Source organism: Equus quagga, chromosome 5 (assembly GCF_021613505.1).
Source record: "Equus quagga isolate Etosha38 chromosome 5, UCLA_HA_Equagga_1.0, whole genome shotgun sequence".
NCBI classification, from domain to species: domain Eukaryota; kingdom Metazoa; phylum Chordata; class Mammalia; order Perissodactyla; family Equidae; genus Equus; species Equus quagga.
Genome location: NC_060271.1, coordinates 24,434,260 through 24,456,299, shown reverse-complemented (window position 1 = coordinate 24,456,299; position 22,040 = coordinate 24,434,260). Strand labels below are relative to the sequence as shown.

The 22,040-nt window shown below is 44.8% G+C and overlaps 1 protein-coding gene across 1 annotated transcript; it reads left to right on the top strand.

The window, feature by feature from the left end:
* Positions 1 to 1,060: 1,060 nt before the first annotated feature.
* Positions 1,061 to 19,947, top strand: ZBTB8B (zinc finger and BTB domain containing 8B). Its single transcript, XM_046662487.1, has 4 exons — positions 1,061 to 1,076; positions 6,105 to 7,126; positions 15,544 to 15,722; positions 18,757 to 19,947. The coding sequence occupies exons 2-4, from the start codon at positions 6,145 to 6,147 to the stop codon at positions 19,072 to 19,074; spliced, it is 1,479 nt and encodes a 492-aa protein (XP_046518443.1). The 5' UTR covers positions 1,061 to 1,076; positions 6,105 to 6,144; the 3' UTR covers positions 19,075 to 19,947.
* Positions 19,948 to 22,040: the final 2,093 nt, after the last annotated feature.

Genomic DNA, 22,040 nt, shown 5'->3' with positions numbered 1-22,040 from the left:
TGAAGTGTGCCCCCCTCCCCGAATTCCGATGTTGAAGTCCTAACCCTCAGTACCTCAGAATGTGACCTTATTTAGAAACAGAATTGTTGCTGGTGTAATTCATTAAGATGAGGTCCTACTGGAGAAGAATGAACCCCTAATCCAATATGACTGGTATCCTTATAAAAAGGGGAAATCTGGATACAGAGAAGTGTACAGGGAGAATGCTACGTGAACGGGGAGATGGCTATCTACAAGCCAAGGAGAGGCCTGGAGTGCTCAGAAGGAACCAACCCCGCCAACACCTTGATTTTGGACTTCCAGCCTTCAGAATTGTGAGACAGTAAATTTCTGTTGTTTCAGCCAGTTTGTGGCACTTTGTTACAGCAGCTCAAGCAAACTGATGCACCCCTCATTAGAACTAAGCTCCCTGAGAGGTAACCCGGTTTGGCTTGTGCACAGCGTCCCAGAACGTGCCTATATGGACTGTTACTCAGCACCTTGTAGCGCTATTTAATTGTTTCACTTGTGTTTATAAACCTGAAAACCTCTCAAGGAAAGAGAGTATTGCGAGTCAAAACCTGTTGAGTAGATTAAACCCTTTCACTGGTTTCTGGATTTTTTGCGGAGAGTTCTGGCAAGTAAAATGTGTGCGGACTGATAAGTCATAGCTCTTATTGCATTAAGACGCACGACGCGCTTTTAGTCATGCGGACAAAGAGACTAATACTTCGCAGGTCCCTCAAGTGGGGCTCAGAAGACCGAACCAAGCTCCAGCTTTTACAAGCGCTGATTCTTGTCCCTTTTGGCATCTTGGTACTTGTAGTTTTGTTCAGTATAACGTTGTCGGAAAAACGAACGCTGAGACTACAACTCCCATCACCCCGCGAGCGCTGGAGCCTTCAGAGCGCATCCTCGGGAGGGGGGGCGAGCACCATTGACTAACCTGCTGGCCGAAGGGCCCGCCTTCCTGAGCCCAGAAACCCCCATGATTGGTCAGCTGTCCCGCCTCTCATCGGAGGGGGCGACAGGTGAATGAAAGGGGGGCGTGTCGGTGCGTGTAGCTCGGCGGCGGCGCGGCTGGAACCCGCTGGAAGGTGAGAGCTGAGAAGCGGGTTCACGCTGACGCTTTCATTGGTTTGGGGCGGATTCAGGGCATCCAGGGAGGTCGGCCCAGGGGGCAGCGGGCAGGGATGCCCCCTTTCTGTCGACCTCCCTCGGACTCTGGGGACCCCCGCCGAGAGAACCAGTGCTGGATGACCGACCCCCTCCCTGCCGTCCAGCGTGGGGAGGGGTAGCGCGGCGGCAGATGCCCCCCACTTCCCTGGCGTTGGGTTGGTCCCCTGCCCCCGCGTGGTCCAGCCAGGTGGTCCCCGCACCAGCTCATTCTGATGGTGCCGGGTGCGAGGGCTCGGCCAGGCTGGGGCAATGCCCGCCGCAGCAATGGTCACTTTGTCCACGGGAGGCCGTGGGAGGGGCAAGGCCTCGGTTCCCCACCCTCGGGAGCCAAAGACCATCTCCAGTAACTGGTTCCTGTGATCTTCTCAGCGTCGTCTGGCTCTGGACGGGGGAGGATCCCCTTGTCTTGCGAACAATTTAGCAGGTGAAGCAAAGATGCAAATGACCCTGAAATTCTTTCTGTGGAGATGGAAATTCTCCCTTGTCGTTCACCTCCACTCCATGCGCTGGGGAACGGAGTGACATCCCCAACCCTTCTCACTGTGTCCTGGAGGGTTTGGGGAGTCTGGTTGGCATAGTGGTTAAGGAAGTCAACTTTGTGATCAAACATCTCAGTTGCAATCCTAGCTTGGACGTGTTATCTGTAAATTTGAACCTCAATTTCCTTCTCTGAAAAAGAGGATGTAATGATCGTATCGACTGCACTGGGTTATTGTGGGGTTAAATTTAATTAACACTTGAAAGTACTTGGGACAGTGCTTCCTGAGGAGTAGTGCTCAGTAGATGCTGACAATTGAGTAGATTTTCATTATTCTCAGGTTGGTGAGACTGGAGGAGTCTTGTCAGAAAGAGTGGGTAGAATTCAAGGCTGCTTTTGGCGCCTGTATGAAGACAGCCTTGTGATCTGGCTAAGATTCCCTCGGGGGAATGTGAGAGTTTATTGCAAGTGGTAGTGTTGGCATCTGCCCTCTCCTGGAGGACATACACTATACTTGGTTTATTTTTCTATTCCTGGCATCTTCCTTGTGTCAGGCATTGTATGTAGCCAGTAACTGTTGAATTGAATTGGAACTGTGGGAAGGCTGGCAGGGTCCCTGCCAGAGTGTGGGTAAAGGCTGCAGAGCCCAGAGGCAAGCAGACTTGATGTGAATGAATATTTCCATGTTATGTATCAAATGCAGGATTGGGGAAAGGTGTGAAGAAAGTATGTGGATAGCCTTTTTGCAAAGTTAGGGAGTATTTTTACATGACCCAGTAGAATCTGGAGTATTTGCAGAAAGAAAGCCAAAGGAAATCGGTTTGGGGTGCTATTGCTGGAAAGGAGCATTTTCCAGTGAAAAATGCGAGTGCCCTAGGACGAGACCCTGTAGATAAGACTGTTCTGCAAGTTAAGAAGTGTTGTGCTGGGCTGGCCTGGTCGTGTAGTGGTTAAGTTCGAGTGCTCTGCTTCTGCGGCCCTGGGTTTACTGGTTCGGATCCTGGGTGCAGACCTATCACTGCTTGTCAAACCATGCTGAGGTGGCGTCCCACATAGAATAACTAGAAGAACCTACAACTAAGATATACAACTGTGCACTGGGGCTTTGGGAAGAGAAAAAAAGAGGAAGATTGGCAACAGTTATTAGCTCAGGGCCAATCTTCCTCACCAAAAAAAGCATACCGTTAAAGAAAAGAAAAAAGAAAGAAGTGTTGTGCCTACTTAGACATTTGTTTCCCTAGTTTGCTAACTCATTACTCCTCTGCCTCTCCTCCTTTTTATTTTTTGTTAAAAAGGAAAAAAAAAAGCCATACATGCACATAGTAAAATATCATAACAGCACAGAAAGGTTGGAAATGAAAAGTGAAGGTCCCTCCACACACCTCTTACTCCTAGTTCCTTTCTTCAAGGATATCTGCTGTTAACTCTTGCTTGTTAACCTTCTAGAAAAAAATTCACACGTACACCAGCAGAAACATATACACAGATGGGATCATACTGTATATTTGGTCTTGCATCTTGCCTTTTTTCTCTTAATATATCTTGGTGACCTTTTCATATGAACACACAGAGCTCTAGCTCATTAAAAACGTAGTTGCATAGTGTTCCACTTGTGAATGTACCTCATTGATTTAACTTGTCCCCTATTGTGGACATTCAGATTGTTTCTACTTTTGTGCTAGTACAAAAATCTCATGCAATGGACATCTCTGAATTTACAATTTGATGTATTTTTGCAAATACATCCAAAAGGGTAAATTTTTAGCAATGATATTTCTGGGGCAAAAGATGTGTATCTTTTAAGTTTTGATAAATATTGCCAAATTCCCCTCTAAAATGGTGTTCCAAACTACATTCCCATCAGCAGTGTGATAAATAAATGAAAAGCAGTAGGATATATTGGAGTATATGAGGAAGCCATGTGATTTAAAACTAATTTGACCTGACCTTGTTTTTCCAAAAGGGCCTGACGTGGCCTGTTGAGCATGCATTGTACATCTGCTTTAAATGTTTACAGTGCCTCAAAGGCAAGAATGATGCCCTTAAAGATAAGGATGTATCTTCCCCCTTATCGGCATTCCCTTAAGGATAAGCAAGCAAACCGACAATCTTAAAAATGAGGACAACTAGGAAAAGGTATTAGATTATTTAAAAAATAGACCTAGGAATTTTTTCGAAATATCAGCCTGAGGCCATTTAGCTAAAGGTATTAAATGGTCCTAGTATTCAAAATGGCCTAAGGACATCACTAAATCATAGCCCAGGGCTATAACTGATGGGCCTAAGTCATCAAGAAGATTCTTATCTTTTTGTGCTCCTTTCTAATTCAAGGAAGTTATGTCATAATTTTGGAAAATTTTTCATCCAAAGTAGGTAAAAACATTTTGGTTCTGCAAGGAAGAGAGCTGTCAGATATCCAAAAAGTTCTACTATTCCCAAATAAATCAACCCTGAAAGTTTTCCCAGGACTAAGCTTTCACCGCCATTCTCCCCTCTTCCAGCTGCTCCAATCAAGCCTCCCCAGCAGTTGCTACTACTGCCTTTGGCAATCAAAATATTAAGGGAAAATCAAGATACAGGAAAATGCTACATTTAAATGTCACATTCTATCCTTCCTCAGAACGAAAGAAAAACTATCAGACTGGTAAAATCACATTTTTCAACGTGATAATATCTACTTGTCAACATAAATAATCCATAATCAATCTATAAATCAAAATTGGGGTGAGTTTATTATGAGGCAGGTTCACTCTCCACTTCTCTCCCTAATTGGTTCTCACCCGTCTAAACTTAATGCATCACTTGTTAGAAATACTGTACGTATTAAATAGGTGTAACCTGCCGTTCAGTAAGGTTGTTGTGGGTCTTTTATGGGTAAAATTCATGCAGTTAGTACACAGGCCTTGGGGAATCTATTTTGCCCATGGAAGGACGCTTTTGGGGGCGGGGGATGCCTGTTTTCTGCGGGGGTGGGGTATTGTTGGTGCTCCATTTGTAGAAAGGAAGCGTGCTAAAGAGTAGTTAGCCGTGGTTGGCAGCTCTAACTAGGTGTTTCGTGATTCCAATAGAGGGAAATGATGTACTTGGTTGTAGAAACTTCTCTGAGCTCAATGGGTCAGTATGTAAAAGGGGTAGTTGATGGATGGCTGTGTGGGTGGTATGACAGGAAAAGATGGAGGAGAGAGCCCGGGAAGAAGGTCAGTGCCTGTCTTCCTCACTAACAGAAGGATTTTAAACTTGATTTATACTTGTTTTACTTAGCAGTTAAGAAAGTATTCCTTTGTACTTAGCAAACCTACTTTATCCAAAGCACTCTGCCAGGTGCTGTGGGGGATATCAAATGAAATAAGGCATGGCTGATTCCTTCAAAGGAGTGACTGACAGACAAGGGCCGGCACATAAAAATACAGAGGAGTAAACCAGAGGTGGTGGCATCAATCAGTTAGGAGTCTCTCAACTGCAAGAGATAGAAAACCCAACTCAGACCAGCTAAAGCAGGAAGGGACTTAAGTGGCGTCTGGCACAGCATGAGTTGGGGCTCAGATGCTATCCCCGGGGCTCTGTCTGTTGCTCCTGCCTGAGCTGGGCTGTCATCCTTGTTAGGCTGGTTCCCCTGGAGGTGTGGCAGCGGCATTCCTCACATCCCACAGGCCCACAGAGCAAAGACTGCTCTTTTTTGGAACCCCCAGCAAACGTTTCATGACTTTTCATTGGCTCTGACCAAGCCACATGGCCATCTCTGAGCCAATCACTGTGATCACAGGGTGGCCTGTGTTACATCTTACACACCTGGAACCTGGGGATGGTACCAGCATGATGCAAAGCACGTGGGCCAAGAATGGGGGATGGGTGGTTCCACCAAGACGAAAAGTGTGCTAAACCCCATAAGAATGGTGAATGTGTCCTGGCTAGCCCAAGAATCCACCAAATTTTTCCACAAAGTGATGATAAGAGGTGTGAGCTGAGATTGCACTTGCCAGTCTCTAACTTCTGTATCAGGAGCCCGGAGACTAAACAGTAATTCTTAGATTTGGGTATTATCTATATTTTGAGCCTTCAAGAAAGTAGAGTGTAGTGCATAAGAGCACGGACTCTGGAGGTTCATAGACCTGGTGTTGAGTCTTGGCTCTGGTACAGCTGGGTCCTCTCCTATCTTCTCTGAGTCTCAATTTCCTTATCAGACAAATGGGGACAATATTGATGTTTTATCCTAGGGTTTTTATAAAAATTCATTGAAAGAATCCATATAAACCACTACATACAGGAGTGCAGTTAGCTCTAGTTATTTTTGTTGTTTTTCATAAATTAACCCAGTTGGACAACCTCTAATTTTTGTAGCTCCAAAACAGCCCATATCATAAAGACACCATTGACCCATGTGTTTGGAAGAATTTTTTTTTTAATTAAAAATGAGCATCTTATTTGTAAAGTTGGGATTTGTGAATTAACTTGAAAAAAATCTTGGCAGAGTTACAGGCTACCGCAGAACAGCAGCACCTGGTGGAGAAATGGAGATGCAATCCTATTATGCCAAGCTCTTGGGGGAGTTGAATGAACAGCGAAAGAGGGACTTTTTCTGTGACTGTAGCATCATCGTGGAAGGGCGGATCTTCAAGGCCCACAGGAACATCTTGTTTGCCAACAGCGGCTACTTCAGAGCCCTGCTCATTCACTATATCCAGGACAGCGGGCGGCACAGCACTGCCTCCTTGGACATTGTCACCTCCGACGCCTTCTCCACCATCTTAGATTTTCTCTATTCTGGGAAGTTGGATTTGTGTGGGGAGAATGTGATTGAAGTTATGTCGGCTGCCAGCTACCTGCAGATGAACGATGTGGTGAACTTCTGCAAGACCTACATCAGGTCGTCCCTTGATATCTGCCGAAAGATGGAGAAGGAGGCAGCGGTGGCTGCAGCGGTGGCGGCAGCGGCTGCAGCGGCAGCGGCTGCAGCTGCGGCAGCAGCTCACCAGGTTGACAGTGGAAGCCCCAGTTCAGGCAGAGAAGGGACCTCCTGTGATACCAAGAGCTTGGTCTCCTCTCTAGTGGAGAGTGTGGACTGTCCAAGAGAGTCCCCTTGTGGTGACTGCAGAGGTTGTCACCCCCTAGAACTGGTGGCGAAAGACAGCCAGGGCAGTAGCTCAGCTGACAGTGACCTCTCTACTTTGCCCAAACAGATAGAGCCCAAGGTGGAGTTTGATGCTGATGAAGTAGAGGTGGAGGTTGGTGAAAGGCTGCAGCAATATGCTGCCCCACTGGGCCTGGCCCACATGGAGGAGGGTTTATCCAGTGGCCAGGCCGTCGACTTGGCTTACAGTAACTACCATGTGAAGCAATTCCTGGAGGCACTTTTGTGCAACAGTGCTGTCCAGAGCAAAGATGATGTGGACCATCGCTTTTCTCGGAGTTTGGAGGGAAGACCAGATGGTGCAGGAGGAGCCATGAGTTCCATGATGGATGTCCAGACTGATTGGTATGGAGAGGACTCAGGTGAGCTCCATTAGCACTCATCATCTCTGCTGGTCATTTAGCACACACATCTGTGCCTTATAGTCTCCCACCATCATGAGCATGATCATTGTCATTGTCCCTACCATCATCATTACCACCATCATCCTCACGATCAACATATTACCACCACCACCAATAGGTGTTAATTGAGCACCTGCTGTGTCCAGGGCATTGTCTCTTTGCATATCTTAGTATTTTTACCTTTACAGCTAGAGTATAATGGTGTTGAGGGCAGTTTGAAGACATAAAAATAATCTACTGTCTTCCACTAACAGCAGTGGAACTTTGGTTAAATCATTACATCTCTTTGAACCTGTTTTGTTCAGGAGATAATCATCCCTGAGTTGCCTTTCTCACAGGGTTGAGGACCAAATGGAAGGTTTTCAGAATTTTTTCTCATGTATGATAACATGGTCTAGACAGGTAGGAAATTTATACTTCTTTGTGTCAACCATGGTGTCTAGCACATAGTAGACACTCAGTTAACATGTTGTGGTTGACGGTGCTATCTACTTGAGAATATTTGAGAGTTGGCATTTGGCTTCATATGAGTAAATTTCTTATATCCTTTGGTAGGCTTTTCTGTTCTAGGAGAACTTGGTTGTTTCCCTGAACGATTCTGAGAGATGAGTTAACATGGTTAACTCTCTTAACAGGTGAAGTAATTGTGTTATAAAGTGTCTTATAGGAGACAGAAATAAACATGGCTAATAAACGTACCGTGTAGCTTCCAGAACCTCAAGCCAAGAAATAAATGAATCACATTTCTAATTCACCCTTCAGTTTTGAATAGTGAAAGTTTTTACATCAGAGGAGATCAGCTGCTGTTATTTGTTACTAAATGGCTGTCTTGAGACTTTTTAATTTCATTTTTTTTTTAAGCAAGAATGTTCTGTATGTCTGATTAAATCTGGACTTGAAAAACTGGAAAATGCTGTTTCTGGTCCTCAGAGACACTGGCTTAACCAGCGATTAGAAGGTAGTGGCTGTTTCAGTGAACACACTATGGGAATTTGTTGAAATCTCATTTCCGTGTATGTAATAGCACTTTCAGACTGTGACTGCCCTTTCACGTCCATTAGGTGTTGTCATGCCCCATGAATTTGTCAGAGGAAGTGTGGAGAAACTGAAACCCAGATGGGTTTAGTGAAGTCCCTAAGATTGCAGAGCTGGTAAGTGGTGCAGTTAACCCTGGAAACCTGGGCTTATTTCATTCATTAAACAAACTGTAAAGGCAGCCCATGTGGATAGAGGATTTCGGTGCAATGATTTTACCTTTCAGCCCCTCTGCCTGTCAGTACAAGTATCAGGAAATAGTAATTCAGCTCTATGCCATCTTCATTCACGTCCGGTCTGTCAGTGTGTAAAGTCAGGTTTCCGACCATAGGTGGCTGTGGCAAGGCAGCCACCATGGCCCCTGGCCATGTCTGTTGTCTGCCAGGTTTTGATTCCATTCACATGGCTTCAGGGTAAATTTATTCCAAGTGCCACGGCACAGATTAGGACTGATTTGTTTGGTCATTCACTTATTTGCTCAACTATTAAGCAGCTTCCTTGTGAAGATACAAAGATAAGTCAGACATGAATCCGGCCTTCAAACTGATGGTGTCTTAGAGGAGACAGGATGTGTGTAATTGGCAGCACATGGTGGAAAGGTATCAGGGCTGGGAGACAGACGGAGATGTGAGTTTCAGAGTAGCCCCAAAGCAGGAGAACCGGCTTCTAAACCCTGGGAGATAGGAGGGGACTTTATGAAACTGGCTTCTGAGGGTAAGAAAAGGAGACATTGATAGAAATTGATAGGAGTCAGATCATGGGAAATCTTAAATGCTAACAGGTAAGCTTTCATCTGTAGGCATGGGGATATTTTGCATAGTTTCTGAGCTTAGGAGTAGACAGGATCTGTGCTTCAGGGAGATGAACTTGGCCTCAGCGCAAGATGGTGCGGAGATGGGAGACCAGGGCAGGGAGACCATCCGAGGCTGCTGCAAGAGTTCGCTGTCCGTGTTGCTCATCGCTGACATTAGCAGACGCTGTCAAAGCAGAGGGTGCTCCTGTCATTGCTCCCCGAGACCTCCCAACCCCAGCTCCAGCACCTCCCGTTGCTTCTTGGAGAGTTCATCCACATTGGCTGCCTCCACTGCCTTGCTTCCTACTCTCTTCTCAGCCCGCAGCGGTCTGCCTTCTGCCCCCTACGCACCACTGAAACCACAGTCATGAGGTCGGCTATGCATTTCTAGAGCTATTCCAATGAGTGGTTTTCCAGTGTTATCTCACTTGACTTTTCTTAGTAGTTGACTCTGACCTTTCTCTCTTTTTTGAAATTCTTTCTTCCCCTGGCTTCTGACATCACGAGTATCCACAGCTCTTCCCTCTGCCCATTCCTTTTCAGCCTCATCATGGGGTTATTTAATGTCAGTGTGTCCAGCATTCCATCCTTGGCTTGCTCCTTCAACATCTTATCATTCCTGTTTGTTCATTTATTTAACAGATATTTATTGAGCACTTACTACATACCAGACATGGTTAATCACAGTGAACAAAAGACAGTCCTTGTCTTCGTAGAGCTGACATTCTAGTGTAGGGAGACAGACAATAGAGAAATAAGTAAATATATAGTATGAAGAAGAACTAAAAGCAGGGAAAGCTTGATAGAGAGTGAAGGGGATGGTATTGTATTTACTGTTGACCAGGAAGGCCTTCCTTAAACCTCAAGGGAGTAAGAGAGCAAACTGTGCTGGTATCAGGGAGAAGAACATTCCAGGCAGAGGGAAGAGCAAGGCGCAAAGGCCCGGGTATAGGATCACACTTGGCGAGTGAGCTAAAGGAACAGCAAGGATTCTGGGGTGGCTGGCGTGCAGTGAGCAAGGCAGAGAGTGTTACAGGATGAGGTCAGAGAGTTTGGGTGAGGTCCTTGAAGGCCATGAGAAGACCGTTTGATATCACTCTGAGAAGGGAAGCCACTACAGGGTCTCAGCAGAGAGTGACTTGAAATGACATATATTACAAGGATCCCTCTGGGTACTGTGTGCAGTAACTTCCTAAGTGGTCCTCTTGCTTCCGCCCTTGTAGGAGGAATCACTTCGGAGTTACTGCAATAACCCAGGGGAGAGATGCGCTCCCCGAATCAGCGTGGCAGCAGCAGAGAGGTGAGAAGTGGTTGGATCCGGACTATAGTGCCTCTCAAAGGTAGAGCCGACCAGACCTGCTCATGGCTTACATGAATGGTATAAGAAAGTGAGGAGCTAAGGATGACCCTAAGGTTTTTAGCTTAAGCAATTGATTTAAACATGTTATGTTTGTGATGCCTATTGGATATCCAAGTGGAGATGTTTGGTAAGCCATTGCATCTGTAAGTTTGGAGTTCTGGGGAGAAGTCAGAGCTGAGATATAAATTTGGGAGTCATTAGTGGGTCCGTGGAATTCAAAACCTCTATATTCCAGGAACTTATAGATCTAGAAGGAGAAGATAAGAGATCTAAGGACTGAGCCCTGGGGAACTCCAACATTTAGAGGTCAGGAAAATAGAGAGAAGCCAGCAAAGGAGACTGAGAAAGGACAGCCAGTGAGGTAGGAGGAGAATCAAGAAAGAGCGATGGGTGCCAAGAGGAAAAAGTGTTTGAAGAAAAAGGAGAAATCAACAATGTCCAATACTGCATAAAGGCACTTTGAGAACTGATCACTGGGTTTAATATTGGAGAGGTCATTGATGAGCTTAAGAGCAGTATCACTAAGTGGTGGGGCAAGAGCCTGGATGGGGAAGGCTTGAAAGAGAACTGCAGAAGTAGATGTGAAGATAGTGGGTCCAGATGCTTCTTTCAAAGAATTTTGCTGTGAAGAGAACAGAGAGATGCATTGGTGGCTGAAGGTGGATTTTAGGTCAAGGTTTTTATTAAGGCAGAGGATCTAAAAGCAAGGTTATTTACTGATGGGAATGGGCCGGGAGAGAGGAGGATAATTGCTGACGGAAGAGAGAGGGGCAATTGATAGAGCAAGGGGAAATGGGACGCTGTGTACAAGTGGAGAGGACAGTCTCACCTTGGGAAGGACGAAGGACAATTCATTCATAGTAATAGAAGTGAAAGCAGATCATATGTGTTCGCACAGGACGTTGGGGGATGGCTGGGAGAAGGTAGACGTTCTCTTCTGGTTGTTTCTCCTTCTCAAAGACATAAGAAGCAAGACAGCGGCTGAAAGTGAGGAGGGGGTTGGAGGTTTGAGCAGAAGGAAGACGTGAAACAGTCATGGAGAAGAGTGGGAGCCTGAATGACAGGGGAACAGTTAGGATGCCTGGGCAGAACCAAGGGCACTTTTGATATCAGTGGTCAGCTGTGATGGTTGGATGGATGTAAAGTGAGACCGGAACACGCAGTTGTGTATTTTTCTCCAGTGATGTTAACTTACCTTCTTTCAGGTTTGGAATAGGCAGAGTTGTGTTTAACCAGAGTTTAGTTTTAACCAGGTGAATGCAGATAGAGGGAGAGAGAGGACCGAGGCAGTTGAGGGTCTATGCAAAGGAGTGATTTCATTGATGGACCATAGGCAGTAAACTGGGGAAGGCGGTGGGGAGGGCAGTAAAGTGGTGATATAGTCCATGGCTTGGAGGTCCTAGCAGAGAAGGGACATTTGGGATGAGCTGGAAAGATATGAGATGTTGATTGGTAAATGGATGCTTGAAATGTGGGTTATGGAGTGAATACAGTTATTGGCAGTATCTAGGTATGGGGCCGTGATTCTCATCCCTGACTGTACATTAGAATGGGAAGGGTGCTTTAAAAACATGATGCTTGGGGCCGGCCCCGTGGCCGAGTGGTTAAGTTCGTGCGCTCTGCTTTGGCAGCCCAGGGTTTCGCCAGTTCGAATCCTGGGCGCGGACATGGCACTGTTCCTCAAGCCATGCTGGGGCAGTGGCCCACACACCACAACTGGAAGGACCCACAACTAAAAATACACAACTATGTACGGGGGGCCTTTGGGGAGAAAAAGGAAAAATAAAATCTTAAAAAAAAATGATGCTTGTGTGTGTGGTGATGGATTATAATTAGTCTTTGGGTGGTGAACATGATGTAATCTATACAGAAATTGAAATATAATGATGTACAGCTGAAATTTGTATAATGTTGTAGAGCAACGTTACCGCAATAGAAAAAATTATGATGCTTGGGACGGGGATTGGACATTAGTATTTTTTCCTCATTCCTCCTGTACTTGCCTTTCCTCCTGTGTTCCCTGCCTCAGTTTATTCCACCATCATCCATCAAGTCAGCTAACCCAGAATCTGTGTCACTTAAAATCTTATCTTTCCCTTCTCTCCCTTCCCCCACGTGGTCATAGAGTCCTGTTAATTTTTTTTTCCTTTTTCTCCCAAAGCTCTCCAGTACGTTGCTGTGTATTTTTTTTTTTTTTAGTTGTGGGTACTTCTAGTTGTGGCATGTGGGATGCCGCTTCAGCATGGCTTGATGAGCGGTCCATGTCCACGCCCAGGATTCGAACTGGCGAAACCCTGGGCTGCTGAAGCAGAGCACGTGAACTTAACCACTCGGCCATGGGGCCGGCCCCAAATCCTGTTAATTTAACTTCTCTCAAATGTATCTCCTCTCCTCCACCTGCACGGCCACTGCTTTAGTTCATGTCATCTCTCACCCCTCCCACCTGGACTTCCTGCCTTTAATCTCGCCTCTCTCTTAAATCCTTCCCTTGTCTTGTCCCCAGAGGGATCTTTCAAAAGTCAGATCTGACCATGTACTTCCCCTGCTTGACATCCTGGCTGCTTATGGAATAAAGTCCTTATTGCTTAACATGTCAGCGCACAGAGGCAGGGATGTTTGTCTTTTCACTGCTGTATCCCCAGGGCCTAGAACATAGCCTGACACATTGTAGGTGCTCAGTATAAATTTGTTCAATAAATGAATGAAAGTGGCCTTTACAGTTTGGCTCCTGCCCCTTCCTAGTCCTCATTCCCCTCCAGCCCACTTTATATTCCATAGTCTCATTTACTTCTATGCCTAAGCATGTGTTGTTCCTCTGTCTGAGATATCTTTCTCTGTCTTGGACTTCTGGTGAACTCCTACTCATCCTTCAAAACCTTGCTCAAAGATCACCTCTTCTATGAAATCTTCTCTGAACTCCTAGAGAGAATTCATTACTTTCTTGTCTATATTTCTTCATCACTTTGAACTTTGCATGTGTTACATTGTATCAGATGAATTTGTTTATGTGTCTTTCTCTCTTCCTAGACTTAACTTCTTGAGGGAGGAAACAGGTGTCTTGGTAAAGATGGACCTTGACAGTCCCTGGTGCATTAGGCACTCAAGTGAACTGCTGTGTTGTGGGGAATCACATCATGAGAGAGGAAGCAAAGTGTTGCAATAACTCATACATTTCTGATGGAGAAATACTTAACAGTTGGTTTTTCCAAGGACTAACAGTGGACCCATTTTATTCCGTTTTTATAGGTAGTTGGGAAGAAGATTTAGTACAGTGCCAGGCTGATGGGGATGAATGACCGTGACATTCCACAATGCCAGAGGAGCGAGTAGGGACCTGGCGTCTCGGTACCAGTGTGATCAGTGAGAAATAATCCAACACGTGTGCAGGGATGAGCTGTGAGCTGCTGCTTTTATTCTAGGAAACAGGTTTTGGAGTCACTATAGATTAGGCAGAGTGTTAGGCATTGTCAGGATGGGAGCTGGAAACCAAAGACGACCATCCCCACCTTTACACAGAATGATGGGTTCTCACCTGGAGTTCAGCTCGCCAGACTTTTTTGGCAGCCCCTCAGGAAAGACGAAGCCCATTTAGGTGTCCAGAGAAGGTCCCAGAGAAAAGGAGGTGAGAGAGACCGCAAGTGTGGTCTCCAGTGTTGAGAGAGACCACAAGATCCTGGCCTGCTTAATCAGTAAAGAAACACCGAGGAGATGATGATGGTGACAAAATGGCTGACATCTACGAGAGCTCACTGTGTGCCAGGTGCTGTATTTTATGTATTACTTCCTTTCATTCTTACCCCAATCCTGTAAGGTGGGAACTATTATCATCCCTATTTTACAGATGAGTAAAGTAAAGCACAGAGAAGTTAAGTGAGATGTCCAGGGTCACACAGTTGGTAAATGGTAGAGCCAGGACTTGAACCCAGGTTTCTGTGCCTGGAAAGTATGATCACTAGTGGCTTTATAGATGATATGATATGAACAGAGTCTGTAAAATCCTGAAGGGCATGAATAGAAAGAGCAAATCTTGGAATACTGCAATAAGGGTAACTCAGAAAATTTGAAGGAAAGGAATAGTTTTTGTAAATGTGGATGACAATCGTTTTGTCACCTTAGTGGTTGTATGAGCAAGGTAAAAAAAAAAAGGAGTTGGAAAAAAATTTAAGTGAATTCCTAGATATTTGATGATTTCTGATATATAGAGTTAATATGAATTCCAAACAGTTTAGGGTCTGCGTGATAGCCAACCTCTTCTACACACGCCTGGAAGCTCATCTTAGAAACTACTGTCACAGAAAGCATGAATCCTGGTCCACCGGTCGGCTGCGTCCTAACAGAGGTTTTCAAATTTTGGAGGATCTGTATTCACTTCCTTTGACAGGAGGTCTGTATTCATCAGCTCAGGCTGCCATAACAGAATATCACAGACTCGGTAGCTTAAACAATAGAAATTTATTTTCTCACAGTGTTGGAGCCTCAGAGTCCGAGATCAGGTGCCAGCAGGGTTGGTTTCTCGTGAGAGCTCTCTTCCTGGCTTGCACATGCCTGCCTTCTTGCTGGTCCTTGCGTGGTCTTTCCTCTGTGCACCAGCAGAGAGAGAGAGAGAGATCTCTGGTATCTCTTCATCTTATAAGGAAGGCTACCAGGCCTGTCAGATTAGGGCTCTACCATTACGACCTCATTTACCCTAATGACCTCCTAAAAGGCCCTATTTCCAAATACAGTCCCATTAGAGGTTAGGGCTTCAATGTCTGAATTTGGGGGGGAAGCAATTCAGGCCATAGCAGGGTCTCAATCAGTAGCGTCTTAAAATGAAATCAAGTAGAACAGATGCTATCAGAGTGAGCCCTGTTTTGGGAGGCTTTTCCAGTTGTCCACATGAAGGCACGTGTGTTCTGAGGTGGTTGTGTAAGCTGTGTTCCTAACTGTGAGTCACAGAGAATCTTAAAGCCAGTGCCTTATGGCATTCCTTGCAACTTTATATCAGAAGCCTGCTTTACCCTCTGGCTGATTGGGAGCCCGACACAGTTGAAATTTGCAGACAATCTCTTGCGGTTAGCTGGCGGTTGATACCCTCCCTCTCCATCTGGATGGTGGAATTCCCCAGCTCCGGATCCCATCCGTCGGAGGGTGGCTGGTATTGTTGCTGTTTACGGTATGACTGAATCAATCCATTTGGCTCCCCAGGTGATGTGCTGGTGGTCCCCATTAAGCTCCACAAGTGTCCTTTCTGCCCTTACACTGCCAAACAGAAGGGCATCCTCAAGCGGCACATCCGCTCACACACGGGTGAGCGGCCCTACCCCTGTGAGACCTGTGGCAAGAGGTTCACTCGACAGGAGCATCTGCGGAGCCATGCACTGAGCGTAAGTGTCCAGGCTGGCAATTTTCTCGTGGTGGGTGGTGGGAGGGGGTGGTTCATAATATTTGTCTCATGTGAGGATAAAGCCAGCCTGTCTTTCACTTCTCTGTCCAGTCGGGTATTTTCAGAGAATTTTAAACATATGTTTCTATTACTAAATTAAAGCTGGGTTGGTGGCACTTAGAGAAAGTGAGAATTTATATGGTAACAGACTAGTTTTCTTAGGAGAAGAGTCAAGAAAGTTTAGATCCTAGTTAGGGATGGTTGTCATATGACAGAGAACACTGGAGGTTGGACATGGGATTGGGGGTCTGTTCCCATCGGTGTGATGCCAAATGTAAGCTGTATGCTTAGTTTCCCACCCAGCATCCCAGCACCCGGGAGTGGAGGAGGGCTAGACTGCCATTTATAGTGCTACCTGTGGGCAGCAAAGAGGGCCCCAGCCCAAGGGGACCTCCCCTCCCACTGGCTGCCCCCTAGGATTCTGTCTCCCATGTGAGTGAGTGATACCCACAAACTTAAAAAGCATTTAGGCCGTTTAGAAAGGCATTGCATTTAAGATCATCTTTGAGCAAGTCAATCAGTCTTTGGGAAATCCAACATAAACATGTGATTGGACCACAAAGGATGCTACCAAGAATGTGAAAAGACAACCCACAGAATGGGAGAAAATATTTGTGATTCATTTATCTGCTAAGGATCTAGTAACCAGAATATATAAAGAACTCTTACAGTTCAACAATAAAAAGACAACTCAACTAAACAATGAATATGAATAGACATTTCTCCAAAGAAGATATACAAATGGCCAATAACCACCTGAAAAGATGCTCAACATCATTAGTCATTATGAAAATGCAAATCAAAGACACAGTGAGATGCCACTTCACACACACTAGGGTTGTTATAATCAAAAAACAAATAATAACTGGGGCTGGCCTGGTGGCATAGTGGTTAAGTTCCCACGTTCTGCCTCGGTGGCCCAGGGTTTGCAGGTTTGGATCCCGGGCACAGACCTACACACTTCTTATCAAGCCAAGCTGTGGCAGCGTCCCATATACAAAGTAGAGGAAGATTGGTATGGATGTTAGCTCAGGGCCAATCTTCCTCACAAATAATAATAATAATAATAACAAAGTGTTGGTGAGGGTGTGGAGAAATTGGAACCCTCATACATTCCTGGTGGGAATGTAAAATAATGCAGTCCCTGTGGAAAACAGTTTGGCAGTTCCTCAAAAATTTAAGCATAAAGCTACCATAGGACCCAGCAATTCCACATCTAGGTATATACCCAAGAGAACTGAAAACATACATTCACACAAAAACTTGCTCATGAATGTTCATAGCAGCATTATTCATAATAGCCAAAAAGTGGAAAGAACCCAAATGTCCATCAACTGATGAAAGAATAAACAAAATGTGGTATATACATATAATGGACTGTTATTCAGCCATAAAACAGAATGAAGTTCTGATACAAGCTGCACCGTGGATAAACCTTGAAAGCGTTATGCTAAGTGAAAGAAGCCAGTCACAAAAGGCCACATTTTGTATGATTCCATTTATATGAAATGTACAAAATGGGCAGACCCATGGAGATAGAGAGTGGATTAGTGGGTACCAGGGGCTGGGAGGATGTGGGAATGGGAGAAGGATGACTATTAATGGGTATAGGGTTTCTTTATGGGGTGATGAGAATGTTCTGAAATTAGACGGTTGCACAACCTTGTGAATATACTAAAAACCACTGAATTGTATACTTTAAAAGGGTGAATTTTATGATATGTGAATTATGATTTTGAAAGAATCCAGATTTAAGATAAAGCACGACGTTACCGACTGCCTCTGCTCTCGGTGCTCGCCCCAGCACACTGAGAACGGCCTCATCCTAAGCCCTTAAGTTTTTGTCTATCTTTTTTTTCCTTTTAGTTTCAAATTATATTTTCAGTCTGTCTTGGCAGCAGTAGGTCCCTGGGTACCTCTAAGATGTTTCATTGGTTGGAATCCTCATTCCCTCTGTCTTTCCACATTATACATAGTCCAGTCTACGGCAGCCCAAAGAGGTGGTATTCAAAGGCCCTGTCAGGTTGCAAAGGTCAGATAGACACTCAGCTTGGCTCAAGTGTTGGGAGTTCAGTGTAGGAAGCCCAGGAAACCTCATGGAAAGCAGGGACACTGGTCAGGATGTAATGGCAGCTCCAGCAACCTGGGTATTGTGTTGCTGGCCCTTCTGCACCAGTTTCTCTGTGTCTCTGCCTCTTGTGGGTATCCTGCATCCAGAGCTCTCTAAAAGAGAGGCTCTGATTGGCTCACAGATCCCCTGTTGGCTGCAGTTCCTGAAGAGTGCACACATTAGAAGGAGAGGTCTTTATACAGAGGGGACCCCTGGAGCTGCTGAAAAGAGATCAGGCTTTCTTCCCTGGTATGCAGAGTTCTCATAAATAAGGAATGCATTTATCAACAGAAAAGCCAAGGGTGAAGCATCTGCTGGCACATTTGGGGAATACATTATCTAGCAAATCTGCCTTCCTAGTAACTGACCAATCCAAGGTACATAAGCCATGCCTAAAATTCTAATCAGTTCACTGAGTGCCTTTTATATGCCAGGGACTAGGGATATAGTAACAAATGTGACAGAGGAGAGAGAATGTGAGTAAGGAAGTCCCTGCCCTCTTGGAGCTTACAGTCTAGTGAATTTTACCAATGATTTGTTAGAAATACAGCAAAGGATAGAGTATAGGCGAGAATACATAGCTGGGGGACCTACCTGGTCTGGGGCATCAGAGAAGACTTCCTTCAAAGGCATTAGTGAGGGAACGAGTTGGCGATGGGGAGGAAGGCACGTTCCACATGTGTCCAATGGCCCTGGGGTGGAAAGGACCTTGGTGAGGCTGAGACTTGGTGAGAGAGAGCAAGGGGGAGAGTGGCGAGACGTGATGAGGCTGGAGGGTCAGCCAGGGGCCAGATCATGTGGGGCCTTGAAGACCGTGGCTCAACCCCCTTTCTGTGACATTTACTGTGTCTTCTTGGGACTTTAGGTCCACAGATCCAACCGTCCAATCGTCTGCAAGGGCTGCAGAAGAACCTTCACGAGTCACCTGTCACAGGGGCTGCGGCGCTTTGGGCTGTGCGACAGCTGTACCTGCATTACAGACACACATGATGACGAGGACGATTTGATACCCATCAACCTTAGCCTGGTGGAGGCTTCGTCCGAAAGCCAAGAAAGGAGCGACACAGACAATGACTGGCCCATCTATGTGGAGTCTGGTGAGGAAAACGATGCTGCTGGAGATGAATCTGACGACAGACCACAAATTCGGCCGTATTTCTCAGATCGAGAGACACTTACGTAGCAGTCAATGGATGGGGAAGAGGTTTTAAAATTTGCTTTTACTCATTCTGTGGTTGAAAGCCACCGTTTGTCCAGTTTTGTGGAACCCTGAGAAGAACATTCTTTCACTGTTAGTATCTTGCTTTTTTGTTAGACGACATGGCAGAGGTTGGATTTTGACTCAGAGGACTAATGACTTGTTAGTGTGGTGCCCTTGTTTCTGAGAGCTTTCTGAGTGAATCAAGCCAGCCCTGAGGCTTCCTGTTTTTTCCTGCTGTGCATCCAAACTCTGGTTTGGAAAAAGATAAGAAAATCTTCATACTTTTTTTCACATTGTCTGAATCCTCTGCATTCCTTTGTCATCATCCTCTTTCTCTCAAAAGGTGGGCAGGAATATATTACGTTTTGAGATCCATCTTGCCTCTGCCAAGCCTCTCCTGATGAATTCCGTATTTTAATTTTCTGGTGAAGTTTTAAAGAGAAAGCTTCATTGATATAAAGCAGGCAGGGCTGTCTGGCTACATGGTTGTAAAAGCTAATTTCTAAATCTGAGACTGCAATTTTAAAGGCTGGAGGTATTATGTGCAGACAAGCATGGAAATGAGCTGAAAGACTCCTCATGGCCTTCTGACTTGCCCTGTTGAGTTAAATGTCAAGTTAGCCCTGGGAAGGGAGCCTGTGATCCCAGGTCTGGGTGGTTTCCCTGTCTGGTTTGATATTTGACAATTCTACACACATGGATAACCTGTTTTATGATCATAAAACAAGTCATCTGGGCTAAACTCAAAATGGTCCCCTGCTTTTTCCAGCCATTTCCAAGAGCCACTGCTGTGTAACCTGGAAATGTAGCCACTGCTGATGTTCTTTAACTGCATTTATAAATAGAACTTTAATTGGAGAGAGAGAGTAAGCGTATATAAACAAGTTATATTTCTAAATTGTTTACCTTTTAAAAGATCCTCTGGAGGGAAAGAGAAGGTTAGTAGAACAGGTTTTTAAAACCAGTCTGCTTTTTACCCGCTTTGTAGCTATACAATTATTCTAACAAAAGAGGTTATACTTCTTTAAGGGGCTAGGGCAGGAAATATTAGAGATTAAGGCTATTTAAGGCACTTTCATAATTCTGTCTTGTGTTAAAGTATCCAAAGTGGCTTTTAAAAGAAATCCCTCTTCCTTTTAGCATAGTTTTATTTCAAAAGGTGGTAAAATAGTTTTCTTTCTGCCTCTTGAACAAAAAAGATAATCAAAAACATTATAAATTGGCTTGTGAACGTTGACCATTGAAGAGTTCAGAAGGTGTATAAACCATACTTCTCAAGAGGAGTTAGAACTCCAGAACAGTGCTCCTCAAACTGTGGCCGGTGGACAGCTGCTGGTTACAAACTGAAAATTATTGAGGACCAGAAACACTTTTCTTACCTGAAGTGAAAATATTAGCTATTGTTTTAAAAGAGGGATCTTGGCGAAAGAGAAACCTAAATGTATGCATAGAAGATATACTTTGCCAGGAAGTTATGTTTGACATTTTTGCTCTGTTTTCATTCACTTCTGATGTTTAATGTGACTTTTCTACCTCACAGTTCAACTTCTCTGCCTGCTTTTCCAGCAGAGCAATGACCCTCTTCCATGACCTATTCTGATCACTGGGTGCAAAGTAGAAATTTACATTAGAGATTTCTCTGGAAGACGGTGATTCTCACCTGGGGTGATTTTGTCCCCCAGGGAACACTTGGCAATGTCTGGAGACATTCTCAGTTGTTATAACTCAGGGCAAAGTGCTGCCGGCACTAGTGGGTAGAAGAAAGGGATGTTGCTAAACTTGCTGAATGCATAGGACGGCCACTTACAACATAGTATGATGTAGTCCAAAATCCCTGCTGTCACTTAATTTTGTGTTATATTTTAGGCTGCTTTTTACCTTCATACTGTTTAATAGGCCCTTATATTCCCACAAGTTTTGGAAAATAGTGGGGAGCTGAGGCCATACTGTTCACAACTTGCCCAAGATCTGATCAGGTTTGTGATGTGGAAACTTCAAATTCTGACTCTGATTCATACCCCTAGAACCATTTACTAGGCTCTGATCACTTTATTAAAGATTAAAGCAGCAGGATCCAGGGAGGAAAATGGAACATGAAGCCTAATATTTAAATGATTGTCTTTTTTCCATAATGTCTCAGATTGTTGCATTCCTGGTTGGCTGTTTGGAGTTTGTGTGCTGGCATTGGTAATAACTGGATCACTGAATTCTCTCATTTTTAAAGGAGATACTTCCTTTGTCTGGACTATCAGATCATCAACTGTCCTCTGTTTTAAATTTATGTTCACATTTGGTGGTCAGTATTTATAATCACAGTGTTTTGAGGTTTAATTCATGGAGTTGGTGATATTTTTATAAGTAGATTCACAGTTGGGCCCAACACAGACCATTAGTGACTTAGTTTATAGTCTGGCATCTTTCTGGCACATTCAGTCCAAGTTCACAATGGGATGCTTCTGTCTTATATTAGATATATTGCATGGATGGGAACAGGATTCTTACTTGTAATGGAATTAAAAAATGGAATCCTTGGGAAAATGTTTCTTTTGAGGGTAGGGAACAGGCTTTCATAGCAAGGGTTGGGAAGGAATGTAAATAAGGCCCGTATCTGTAATAAATTAAGAAATGACATAGAGCATCATGACTTCTGGTCATTTGGCAGAAAGATGCCATTCTGATGTAAATACTCTGGTGGTCGCTAGACTTTGAATATCCCTTAAGAAAGCTACTGACCTAGTGGTCTGAAAAATGTTGTGAAATTGAGTATTCTGGAGGTTCAGACATACTGTGATGGGTTTCGTGTTCTTGTTGTTAATTGATGTCGTGATAAAGCCCACGGAGAGAAAGGCTACACAGAGGGCTGCATGTGCTCCTTCTGAGGGCAGTGGGGAAGGCTGCAGTGGCCTTCGGTCAAGTGAATTCAGACTGTTTCATTTGGACGTCTAGGC